The sequence below is a fragment of the Anabas testudineus genome, chromosome 6 (genome assembly GCF_900324465.2).
Source record: "Anabas testudineus chromosome 6, fAnaTes1.2, whole genome shotgun sequence".
Lineage (NCBI taxonomy): Eukaryota > Metazoa > Chordata > Actinopteri > Anabantiformes > Anabantidae > Anabas > Anabas testudineus.
In genome coordinates this window covers 4,534,712-4,547,039 of record NC_046615.1, presented here as the reverse complement: position 1 = coordinate 4,547,039, position 12,328 = coordinate 4,534,712, and the positions used below count along the sequence as shown (strand labels likewise).

At 42.7% G+C, this 12,328-nt stretch overlaps 1 protein-coding gene across 1 annotated transcript; it reads right to left on the bottom strand.

Moving 5' to 3' along the window:
• Nucleotides 1-675: 675 nt before the first annotated feature.
• pskh1 (protein serine kinase H1) lies at nt 676-11,185 on the bottom strand. Its single transcript, XM_026365800.1, has 4 exons — nt 10,851-11,185; nt 9,321-10,113; nt 7,439-8,362; nt 676-4,070 (listed from the first exon to the last, which is right to left on the bottom strand). Exons 2-4 carry the CDS (start codon nt 9,387-9,389, stop codon nt 3,753-3,755), a joined length of 1,311 nt encoding a protein of 436 aa, XP_026221585.1. The 5' UTR covers nt 9,390-10,113; nt 10,851-11,185; the 3' UTR covers nt 676-3,752.
• Between the last annotated feature and the right edge of the window lie 1,143 nt (nt 11,186-12,328).

Sequence of the window (12,328 nt, the reverse complement as noted above, 5' to 3'; positions counted from 1 at the left end):
TGATACATTTCAGATAATAGACCGAAGGAGAAGGCTATACTCCCATACTGCTTTAGCAGAAACGTAAACTACAGCAAATGTATTCACACTCCAGATTACCTTCTTCTTACACATCAAGCGCACGTTTAATCATTGTGTGTGACGCACTGTGTCAAACCTGGCAACCCAAAGGGCCTCCAGTTACCACTTCTATTCAGCCTACCGGGTCACACTGCGTGTTTGCCAGCAGGGGGCGCTCTTTACTATCCGGACTCACACCATAAACAAGACCCGTACAGTAGCAGTCCATAACTTAGTGGGTATTATTAGAGGACTTAATGTGTGAAATACAACCCCAATAAATAGCTGTAGTCATTTATATCAGACTGGTTTTTGGAGTTACAACAATATAATTTAATCTGAGAGATGCTTCCAGCCCAATGTCCACTCTTCCTTTTACTCTGTTGTGATCAATATTCCCTTAGTGCTTTTTCAGAGGTGATTCCAATATTGGTTTGTTGGTAATATGCATCATTTATATTCTTTCAAGTACTATAATGCCCTGACAGCGGTGCTTATTATTCACTAATACATACATTCTTAGATATGTTGGATCAATCCCAAACATGCCTTCCTCTGTCAGGGGAAAGTATACAAGTCCAAATGCAATGTCACAAGTCAGGTTTGAGTGTTTTATTGGCACATACATCTTAAAAAAAAAAAAAAAAAAAAGTTAATGGTACAAGAATCAAAGTGTTATTCATTCTGGCACACAGTAACAAAAGATGAAAAACTGTTTTCAGGTAACAGTGTTGAGTTGGCTACTTCATTTAAGACAGCATTTATATAAAAATCACATAAACCAAAACAAAAGGAAGGTGTGCTGACATTCTGCAAATACTTTCTAATGAACTGATTTGGTTATTCATTGAATGTAGTATAAAATAGGCACTCAACAGCGCTGCTGACTAATTCAACCATCCAATCCAAATGATTACTTTGTGACTGTAACTTTTAAATCTGATATTACAGGTTAAAAATGTTTGTCACAAAGATGCTAAGCACTATAACAATCAAATAATCGAACTACCAGAATTAAGGCTTCCCCATTATACTTCATGACGGTGAAAGTGTGACACTTTTAAGGGGTACTTCACACAAAATGTGTCTTTAAACAACCACAGCTGTTTTCCTTGCGAAGGAGGAAACTACATGACTTTTTAAAGACACTTTTCTTTATGAAGTACCTCTCAAATTGTGCAGCATGAGGATTTAAGTGTAGTCATCCCAGCCTCACTTATCGCCTTTTAAACTAAAGCAATTTATTCTCACCAAGAGGTGAGACATCGGGACATGTGACAGCAGTGGGACAAAGGAAGAGAGGGAAATTCAAAAAGGTACCACAATATTACATGAATTAATGAAAATAAAAAGAGGAGTGGGGGATACAAAAAAAGGAAAAACTGAGGTCAGCTGACATGGCTCGGTTAGGCTTCCAGTATGTGTCAAAACGTTCACAACAACAGCAAACTTTACGAGTCTGGGGAAGATCACAGCAAAGTACTCATTAGGAGTAGAAAACCACACTGTACCACCTCCTTAACTCCAGGAGACTTCTCAATGGGTGAAACACATTTAAAACGCAGCGAACAGGTCCGACAAATAAAATGATCAACAACTTTGTACATGAAGTGCTTTGTCAGATAAGTAAAAAGATAAGGAGTCACAATACCTTATCAAGTAAAGACGCTCACTATCCACATGATAGGTGTTTTACTGGTTACAACTGAAAAAAAGCTGATTTGATCTGGGATTAGATAAACGCGAGTTGTTTTCTAAGAGAGGCTTTGGAATTTACTAGGAATTAAGTGCACTTACAATAAAAAAACACTTCCATACTAAGAGAAAACGTATACGTATATAACGTAATACTCTATGGCTGCACATGCTTGGTCTCTGTGAAACATAAAAATCATATAGATTACTGGGTAATTGATTCAACTCTACATGCTCCACATTCTCTTCAGTGGTTTCCTTCGTTTTGGTTGGGAGATGATTCAGGCACAACCTGCCTGAAGTTTTGTACTGTGCAGCCACTGAACACTAAGGGAAGTGACCTATGCTCCGTAGCCAAAGACTCCTCTGCTCCTTGGGAGCCTGCCTTCTCCTGGATTGTACATTTTACTAAAAAGCTTAATGGTGTTCCACTAGCTGTCTCTTCACATTCGGTGGCAGGTCTTCAGGTTTGGGTTGCACCGGCTTTTTGTAAAATCTATAAACAAATCTGTGAGTAAAGTCATGTTTACTGTTCAGTAGCTATGATCTACCTGGTGGCCACAGATTCACTGTGCCAAATTGTAGGAGAGGAAGACATGTGCAAATCGTTACTAGCAGCACAACTGCTAATATAACGTCTGAAAATATATGATTGTAGGGGACAAACAATGTTTGTAAATTAAAGGTAAATGTGGTTGGATTTATTTTATTAAGTGAAAAAGCTCTCATTATGCTAACCCCTTAGTAATGTAAGGTATTATTTTATTTTAGTGACGTGTAATTCACAAAAGTCTTCCCACTTTACACCATTTTACGCAGTGCTGGGTCAGATATGTTGATTATCCTCCACTCTATCATCACCAGATGCTTAGTTAGTCAATTAAGCAGCAGTTCCACCGGGTAGTTGGTGATTGGGTGTTACTCTGTTCATCTCGGAGCCCAGTAATGTGTCAGTCTTCACTAAGTACACACTTAAATGACTTGTTTGAATATACAAAGAGCTGGTGCAACCGCCAGCAGCAGCTCTCTATAATGTGCCATTCTCCCTGTAAGACCACTAAACACTCCAGACAGCCACACACCATTTTGACTGAATACTGCTATACAATGGGGCCGACTCTTAGCAGAGTCAGTATAAGTCTAATACTGTGTGAGTGTGGCTGTGCGGCCTATTATCTGATGCAGTACATTTAAAATTAAACACTGACAGAGAAACAGTTTCACAATCTTTCAACAACTTTAGAACAATGGTATTACTAGAGCAATAATGGCAATTTTTGCTAAACTTGGAAGAAAAATTACAAAACATACACGATCATTGTGGCCTTCAGCGGTGTGGTTATGATGCAGTGTGTTTCCATTGCCCACACAATTAGTACAATAATAAATTCACAGCAATTTTCAATCAGGTTGAGTGAGGGGAATTTGGTTTTCCCACTTTGCTTCACTAAGGCTATCAGTTTCTTCTTAGAAATGTCAGTAACCCAGAACTCTGCTCAACAGATCCTTGTGGAAGGTCATTATCCAGTGACCGTGTGAATGGAGGCTAATAATCATGTCAACAATAATAAATAAATATGTAGAGACACAGGGATTGAAAAACAAAAGGAGAGGAGTGGAGTGCACCATTCTGCCAAAGAAACAGTGAAGGAGTGGACGGGGAGATGATGTAACCGTTGCAGTACAATAGTTCACTAGTGTGTCCTGCGTTCTCATCAGGAGACACTGAATTCTTTCACTTCATTGTCTTTATAGTTCAGGAGTCACTACTGACATGTCCTATGACGGCAGCATTACTTTACCTTTGCCTGTTAGTCACTGACTTAGTCATGTCATTGTCCTCTTTTCTTAAGGCAACGGTTTAGGACTTGAAGCCATTTTGGCCTCTAACACTGGCAGGAACGGTGGAAGTCACTGGAAAAGTCTGCTCATTGTAGCGTTGCTTCCCTCAAGGTTTAAGAGGGTTAGAATCACTTCCCACAGTCACAGTCCACATCTCAGCCATTGTACTGCTGCTGATAGCGGCGGTTCAGCTCGCGCAGCTCCTTCTCCCGCACCCGCCGCGCTTTGTTGGACTTGGTGGAGCGGCTGGAACGCGTGGACTGGGATGACTTGGTGCTGTGGCACCGTGACGATGCCCGCTTCAAGAGGTTTTGAGATATACAGCGCTGTAAGTTCTTCATGGAGGAGGAAGCAGCCATGCTGACAATCCAGGGGTGCTTGAGTGCCTGGCCAGCTGTGAGCCGCTCGCTGGGGTCCACCGTTAGAATTCGTTCCACAAAGTCTTTAGCCAGGTTGGAAACGCTGGGCCACGGCTAGAGAGAGGAGACAAATGTGAGACAAGACTGTTGTATACAAATGACACTGATGTAACCTAAAATAGTGGTTCGCTAATGTTGTTAGGTCTACCTGTGCTCTCTCTGTGGAAAGTCAAATTTGATAACGAGAATTTCCTAAAACAACATTCTTTCATCATCATCATCATAAGATACGTCCCAAATATGTCAGAGTTCCTCCAGACATTCTGTATTTTACATCAGACAAAAACAGTCTGCTTTGTGCCCGGTTTGGTTTTCCACAAAAACTTCAACTTGTTAACGATTCCACGCATCTACTCCTTCGCCCTTCCTGAAGAAATGGATCCACGAATATGCCGATCCTGCTCATTTCAGAAATTTAACTGCTGAATGCAAGATGTTTCTGGATTTCACTTAAAAAGCCTGTTCTCTGTATGTGTGTGTGTGTGTGTGTGTGACCCAGAGTTTCCACATCACAACTGCGTAAGTTACATATTTGCCTGTGTTTGGTTTCCAGTCGTGATGTTACAAAATCCTGCTTGTGACGTGTTAAACTGAAACGTTATGAGCACAGAGAATCTTTTGGTCGTCAGATCAATGTGCAAACAGTCTTCTGGTGTCACACTTGGCATAGATATCATTCTACATACACGATTTTAATCATCCAAGGGAAGCAGCACTCGAGGGGAAACAGACTTCAAATAATAGTTGAAGAATTTAGTTTGTTTGCTATAAGCAGAGGTCTCTCTACTGGACACAAGAGGGCAGCAGAGTGGTATGCTTTGAGTTTTCTGATGAAAACAAATGTCATCCGACTGTGTTAGCGGTCTAATTTGTCCAACTATGCAATAATAATGATCATAATAGTACCACTACTAAAAACGCAATAATGGCTGTGTGCTAGTCCGTGTGGTTCGTGTTTTGCACGAACAGAATGTCATGTTCCCAAAAAGAATGTCAAATGAAATCCCCTTTAAAGAAAACGTTTTTGAAAACTGCAGCCAGCTCTTTCCGTGACATGGACTCTGTTTTGTAGGAGTGACTGGTGGTGAGTCAAACTCTACCCCCTACATAGATGGAAATGGGGAATATCAATGCTGCGTGCCTTTTCCCACATACACACACAGTTTGTACATGATGTCCTGCTTGGCAACCAGCTGTGTTTTCAGTCTCCCAGTAGACAACTAGCCCCTCCTTTCACACAGCAGGTAAATCACCAGTGTTGGCTAAAGATACATGACACATATATAACCCTGAGACATACATTTCTTCTTCACCCACAACAATGCCCAGACGGCTCTTTAACTGAAGCTGTAAATGTGACCATTATTTATCACAGCTGTAAAGTCACATGTCCACAAAGGGAGAGTGGTCACCAGTGCTCCACCTCAGCCCCTCCTCTCATTTACCCTCAGGCAGGACCTTCTGAAAGTGTCAGAGGCCTCAGGACCCAGGGAGATGAAATGACTGTTATGAAATGAATAGTTCTAGTCCTCAGTTATGCCTGAGTCATGCTTACAGCCAGTGTGAAATAATGTTAATGGCATTATTTGACAGTGTCAGTAGAGGCCCAGACAGGAAACACATGCACAAGAGAGAAGGGTATAACATGCAACAAAGACCTCCTGCTGCACTTGAAGCAGACGAGTTACAATTACAGTATACATCTGTCTAAACCACAAGGTCACCGGATGCCCCAAAGAAAGCACATTAATTAAAAATTACCGCAATTACTGGCACCGGCTTGGTGCTGGAAAACCAATTATTTCACAATCTTTTAGTGTGTAAAATGACAGAAAATAGAAAACACAGTTCCTAGAACTAAAGCTGATTGCTTCATATTGTTTGTTTTGTCCAGAACTAACTGTCTACTAGGAAAAGATTAAAAACTGAGAATCTTAAGTTTAAAATAATTTGGTGTAAATAAAGAGGAAGAACAGAACTGTCTGTCTTGTCCTTCACTTTCACATTAACAAGATTTACAGTGAATGACTTCTTATAGACAAATCAAATAATCAAACGGCATCTTAGCATCCTCAGGCTACTGATTTAACATCACACTATGGTGAACCGGTTTTGTATGTTGGTCCCTTGTTTGTATCGTGTACACAAGTGCAGCAAAATATACATTTACTGTCCCAGAGATTGACAGTCAAAAAAGCAAATTGGAGGCAGAAAAAGACTGAGCTGGCAAATATGGTCGTAAACTCCTATTTTAAAACTGAAATGCATTCAAGAGTGCACTTGAACCAAACTCTAGAACCATACATACACTGCTATATGATGAAAAACTATAAAATATTAATAAATAAGAATATTTAACAATGTACCTTTAAAAGTTGTACAGTTCACATGGCAAAAATGGGTTAAATTACTATTGTGAAAGAGGTGAATAAGATTCACCAGTAGTGACTAACACACACATGAATGATCACCAAACTCTAGAGTTTTGCTGAGTTTCTATATTTCAGCTCACTGATATTTTGCTGTGAGATTGGAGGAGACTAAAATCCGAGATGAGACTCTTAATATTCGACCTAAATTCAGTGCTAGTAAAACTGGTAATGCAGGTTTAAGAGACAAAGTGATGGTCACAGAGAATAAAGATGGCTCTGTCACTGCTCTTATGAAAAAATTGTTTTAACCCTAACTGCACATTTTAATCCATATTTGCCGTGTCACCCTTAAACTGAATAGGCCTAATGGTTAATTCCAGTGAAACGCTCTCTGAATTACTGCCAAAGACAACTCCCTGAACATATTTAGTTTTCATCCAGCAGATCTACTTTACTATCTGCAGAGCTCAGCTAAAATCCAGACTCACTGGACGTGATTTCGGTTATTAACTGTGTCAGATCTGAACTTATCTTACCTGTCAGACACTTGAGAAGTTCAAATCTGGACTCATCCCCTGAAAACTGAGATGATTCAACCGCTCCTTATTAAATATTACAAAACTACTCAGCTGTTATTTGCGCTGGAGTGGCTGTGTGTGGGGCAAACATTAACCAAGGGCCCCTTTTGTAAAGCTCTCTGGCAACATAAACATCCCACGCTATGAAACAAAGGAACACACTAGTCAGCATTCCTCCAACTAGCTACACAAATAGAGAATAAATTATTGTGCACACACTTAGAGGGAGAGCACATTAGAGACCACAAATAAATGAGAGTGAGTGTCGTGGGGTAAAAGGTCCATGAGATAGAAATGCACATGAAATGAGGAGTTCAGCTTGTGTCGCCTCACAAGCTGAACTTCTTGGAAATCCGTTGACAAAGCCTCATGCGGTGTGAGGAATGTGTTCCAAATATGGGTGAAGTCTGCTGGAGTGTGTGTTTGTTTGTGAGAGTCTGTGAGGAAGTGTGACATGGATGTAAATCCTCACCTCTCCAGAAAAGCTGTATTTCCCTTTAAGGATCTGCCGATAGAGCCTCATGCGGTTGTCGTCCTCAAAGGGCATGGTTCCACTCAGCAGGATGTACGATATGACCCCCAGCGCCCACATGTCCACGGCATTTGTATAGGGCTTCCTCACCAGGATTTCAGGGGCGATGTACTCTGGTGTGCCGCAGGTAGTCTTCATCAGGCACTCATCTCCCTTTTTCCTGCTGCTTGCCAGACCGAAGTCGGTGATGATGATCTTGGAATCTGCTCCCGGGTGATAGTACAGCAGGTTTTCAGGCTTCAGGTCTCGGTGAGTGATCCCTAAAGTGTGGAGGTACTTGACGCCGTCCAGCACCATCTGCAGCACCCGCGTGGCGTCCCGTTCCGTGAAGGAGCCACGAGCGATTATTCTGTCAAAGAGCTCACCTCCAGTGGCCAGCTCCATCACCATATAGACACGTTCTGCGGTCTCAAAGACTTCCATCAGCTGGATTATATTGGTATGACGAACCCGTCTGAGAACACAAAGCTCTGATTCACACACTTCCCTCCCCTCCCGGTAACGAGTCTCGATCATCTTGATGGCGTATGGCTGTCGCGTGCTCTTGTGTTCCACGCGAACAACACGGCTAAAACTTCCACGTCCTATCAGAGCTTTAATGTCGTACTTGGCTGTGACCCGTGGGTCAAACTTGGCCCGGTATTTTGCCACCTTCTTTCGCTGAGGGTCCGACAGTTCCAAGGGGGCCTTGGGGGTCTGGGCAGAAGCAGTGGGAGTGGCAGCTTGTGCCTGGGCCTGATGTGGGGAAGTGGAGTCTGCCTTGCCACCTCCACCTCTGCCAGCTCCACCCGTCTTGCTTCCAGTGCCATCCCCTCGTATGAAGTGCTTATAGATATCTGTCTGCGGGGGTTGGAGTGGATCAACCTGAAAAATACGTGAACACAGTTGATTATAGATGCAAAACGCAGAACGGAGCAGCACAACCAAATAATTCTCTCTGTAGAAAATAACGGAAAACTAAATAAAAATAATGTTAAAATCGGAACGTCACCTTCAGACTTCAACTGATTTAACTTTGAGCAGTAAATCATAAGGTTCTCCAGATTCCTACTGGTCTGGGTTTAACAGTCTACAGTTACCAATTAATCACTTAATTTGTTATGTTTTTTTTTTTTTTACTAAGCTAACTTAGTAACTAAACTAATCCAAGTCTTGATCAAAACCTCATTAAAGCCACTGAGAAAATAGTGCCTGTCACAATTTCCCAAGATGACATTCATGGTCCTACTATTGGTCTAAACATGTGCTGGTTTGTCTGGCAGTCCAGAATCTAAAGATATTAAGACTAATGTCACTAAAGACCAGCAAAACCTCACAATCTTAATGTTTTTAAATAACTTGAACTGTTACTTTTCTGTTAACTGGCTTATCAGTTAATGGAATAACTTTCATTTAATTTCAGTTTAAAACATTTAAATTGTCCTGGTTCATGTGTCCATCCTCGGGGTGAATGAACAGAATGGAAGGAACAGATAAACAGCACAAAGTTTAACCAGGACTGTTCAATTGTTCTACAAAAACATCATGCATCAGAATTTTCTGGTTGGTACAATAATCCCATTAAAATTGTGCATTCAGAGGCGGTCATGAATATTCAGTGTTTAAATGGTTAGTGTAATCACTGACCAACAGAATATCAACTGTCAACAATTTCCAGTTTCTATTTACTGTTAAATCATTTAATTTCCCAGTTCCAGCTTCCCAAAAATAAATGCTCTTGCAGCTCTGCTCTTTTATAACATTACAAACTGAATCAATTAATTGTTTGACAAATCCAAAACTATTATCATTCCTAGTAGGTACAGCATTGTGCTTTGCTTACCTTTTTGACCAGGTCCAACTGAACATCCCCTGGAGGCTCAGGGAGGACCTTACTATTCCTGCACCCCATCACATCACCTCGGGCCTCTGCCCAGCCAGCCACACAGGCCACCAGGAGCCCTGCCTCATCACTGCAACAGCTGATCCAACACTCTCAGGACATCCAACATCCAGGCTATACCCAGACTCAGACAGAGAGTTCATGAACTAGGTCGATTACTCAGCACTCAATCTCCAGTGAGCTGGCATCAACAGTCACAGCTCATGAAAACAACCAATACAATACATCCAGTTGTTTGAAAAGACATGGGGATTCTATTGTGGCAAGCACGTTGTAAGTCGTCCAGCGTGTACAGTATCCCCGGCCGTCTTTTTGTTACAATATTCTTCTATGGGCCTGTGCCTGTGGGCCTGATACAAAACCGCCAGGCAGCGATGCATATCAAGCCCCTTGGAAAAGCTAGCATAGTCCCATCTCAGATGGCGTAAAAGGCTGAATGTTATGGAGAAAATTACATGAGTTGAGTAAGTATAGCTGCTCAAGATACAAAAATGACAAGTCGAGGGGAAGAAGTGCTGTGCCTGGGGCATCCAGCTTCTCTAAACCAAGTTTAAGTGAGTTTGCCTTCAGGAAAAATAGAAAGTTACCGCCAGGATTCAAAGGAACTTCCACAGAAAATGAGATCAACTATGCTTGGATCCATTGGGAGAATCTGCAATGTCAGCAGTGGTCTTGCCACAGATAAGGCAGCTCCCCCGTTGAATCGCAGGCAGGAGAACGGCGGAGGGAAAGTCTGAAATGCAAAACACAGGATGAAATGTGAATCTTGAGTGATTACAGATAGGCACATCAAATACACCATATGCATACACACTGGCACCATATCTCCACTAACGCAGACATGACACAAGCAGCTTTCTAACATTTAAGCTCTAAATATACAGCATGACAGCGCTCGAGGCAGCAAACGATCCAAACCATTTTTGTATATAAGTTGTGTGATGAGGCCATATTGTGAAAGTTTCAGCCAAAATGTGATTACAGCTATCCAGACATGTTTTGAACTGGCCAAGAAAACAAGGGAGAGATTTGTCTTTGTAAGAAACAACTGCACGGCCACAGATGGTCACTTTTTCAAACTAACTGTGTTGGAAATCTACATGATGCTTGATTTTTTTTTTTTAGGTTTTTAGTCCTGAATGTTTTTCAATCCTCTTTGTCAAACAGGACTTTTAGATTTATATGAAACATCCCTCTAAAACAGCTGAAACTAGTCAAACGGACAAAGAAACCGTGACACGTACATGGATATATGTAATAAAACCTGTAGATACTGCACATGAACCATTGTATTAAAGTTTGGCTATGATTTTTAAAAATGGCCAGGCCCTACTCAAGTCAATGTTTTCTCTTCAACAAAAACCCACTCGCTCATTTTTCTCGTCAACGCGGGTTAACATGAGGACAGTGTCTAAAGCCCTGGACACACAAACCCGACATAACAATTGCAAAACAAACTTTGAGTCTCACCTCACAACTTCTCCGAGGTAGCGGAGTCTCGGAGCATGCTAACTAGCCTGCTAGCAGCAGGGCAGGACCCCAGCTCTGCCAAGCCCAGCCTCCTCACCCCACTCTTACTCAGCCGGGCTCTCCATTTTCAACTCGCACTTTGCCAACTTTATTCCCGAGCGGCCAACTAGTCAATCCATCACTTCCCCTGTCAGCATCATTTCTGTGTCAATTGCGACTGTCGCTGTTTGGTTTTGACACGTGTTAGACACAGTTTAAGTCATGGCCAAAGTTGCTTTTCTGGGCGATGTTTTTCGACGGACCACCTTCACACAGCGCCAGGCCAGCGAGGACACCGAGTTCCGGTTCACCTTTCAAAATAAAACGCGTTAGTCCTCTCTGATCTTTCTAGGGAATCTGTTTTTAAACAAATGTTATTGTAATTGCAGCCTGGCAAAGTACAGTCATATAGAAACTAACTGCACCTGGAGGAGTCCCAGTGTCCACTAGTCAACACATGTTAGGTAACCTTACCAAATCTACACATGAACTTCAGTTTACTCCACATGAGGAGGATTCAGTCTGTGAACAGATGCTTTCTTAACTTGATTATTTCACCAGAGGTATCTAAAACTTCTTTGAGGTATCAATGATTTTTTAAAAGCCATCTAACCTTCAGAAAGTGTTTTGGGATGTAGAATTTGAAAGAAGAAAGCTAAAGAAAGCTCTAGAGATGGCTCAGGTGACTCTGAACCTTAGTCATGCTGCTATAGCTGAGCTGAGCTCCTCTCCTCTCTCCTCCTCTCCTCTCCTCTCCTCCTCCTCTCCTCTCCTCTCCTCTCCTCTCCTCTCCTCTCTCCTCCTCTCCTCTCCTCTCTCCTCCTCTCCTCTCCTCTCCTCTCCTCTCCTCTCCTCTCCTCTCCTCTCTCCTCCTCTCCTCTCCTCTCCTCTCCTCTCCTCTCCTCTCCTCTCCTCTCTCCTCTCTCCTCTCCTCTCCTCTCCTCTCCTCTCCTCTCCTCTCTCCTCTCTCCTCTCCTCTCTCTCCTCTCCTCCTCTCTCTCCTCTCCTCTCCTCTCCTCTCCTCTCCTCTCCTCTCCTCTCCTCTCTGAACTCTGAACCTTAGTCATGCTGCTATAGCTGAGCTGAGCTCCTCTCCTCTCTCCTCCTCTCCTCTCCTCTCCTCTCCTCTCCTCTCCTCTCCTCTCCTCTCTCCTCCTCTCCTCTCCTCTCCTCTCCTCCTCTCTCCTCCTCTCCTCTCCTCTCCTCTCCTCCTCTCTCCTTTCCTCTCCTCTCCTCTCCTCTCCTCTCTGAACTCTGAACCTTAGTCATGCTGCTATAGCTGAGCTGAGCTCCTCTCCTCTCTCCTCCTCTCCTCTCCTCTCCTCTCCTCTCCTCTCCTCTCCTCCTCTCTCCTCTCTCTCCTCTCCTCTCCTCCTCTCCTCCTCTCTCCTTTCCTCTCCTCTCCTCTCCTCTCCTCTCCTCTCCTCTCCTCTCCTCTC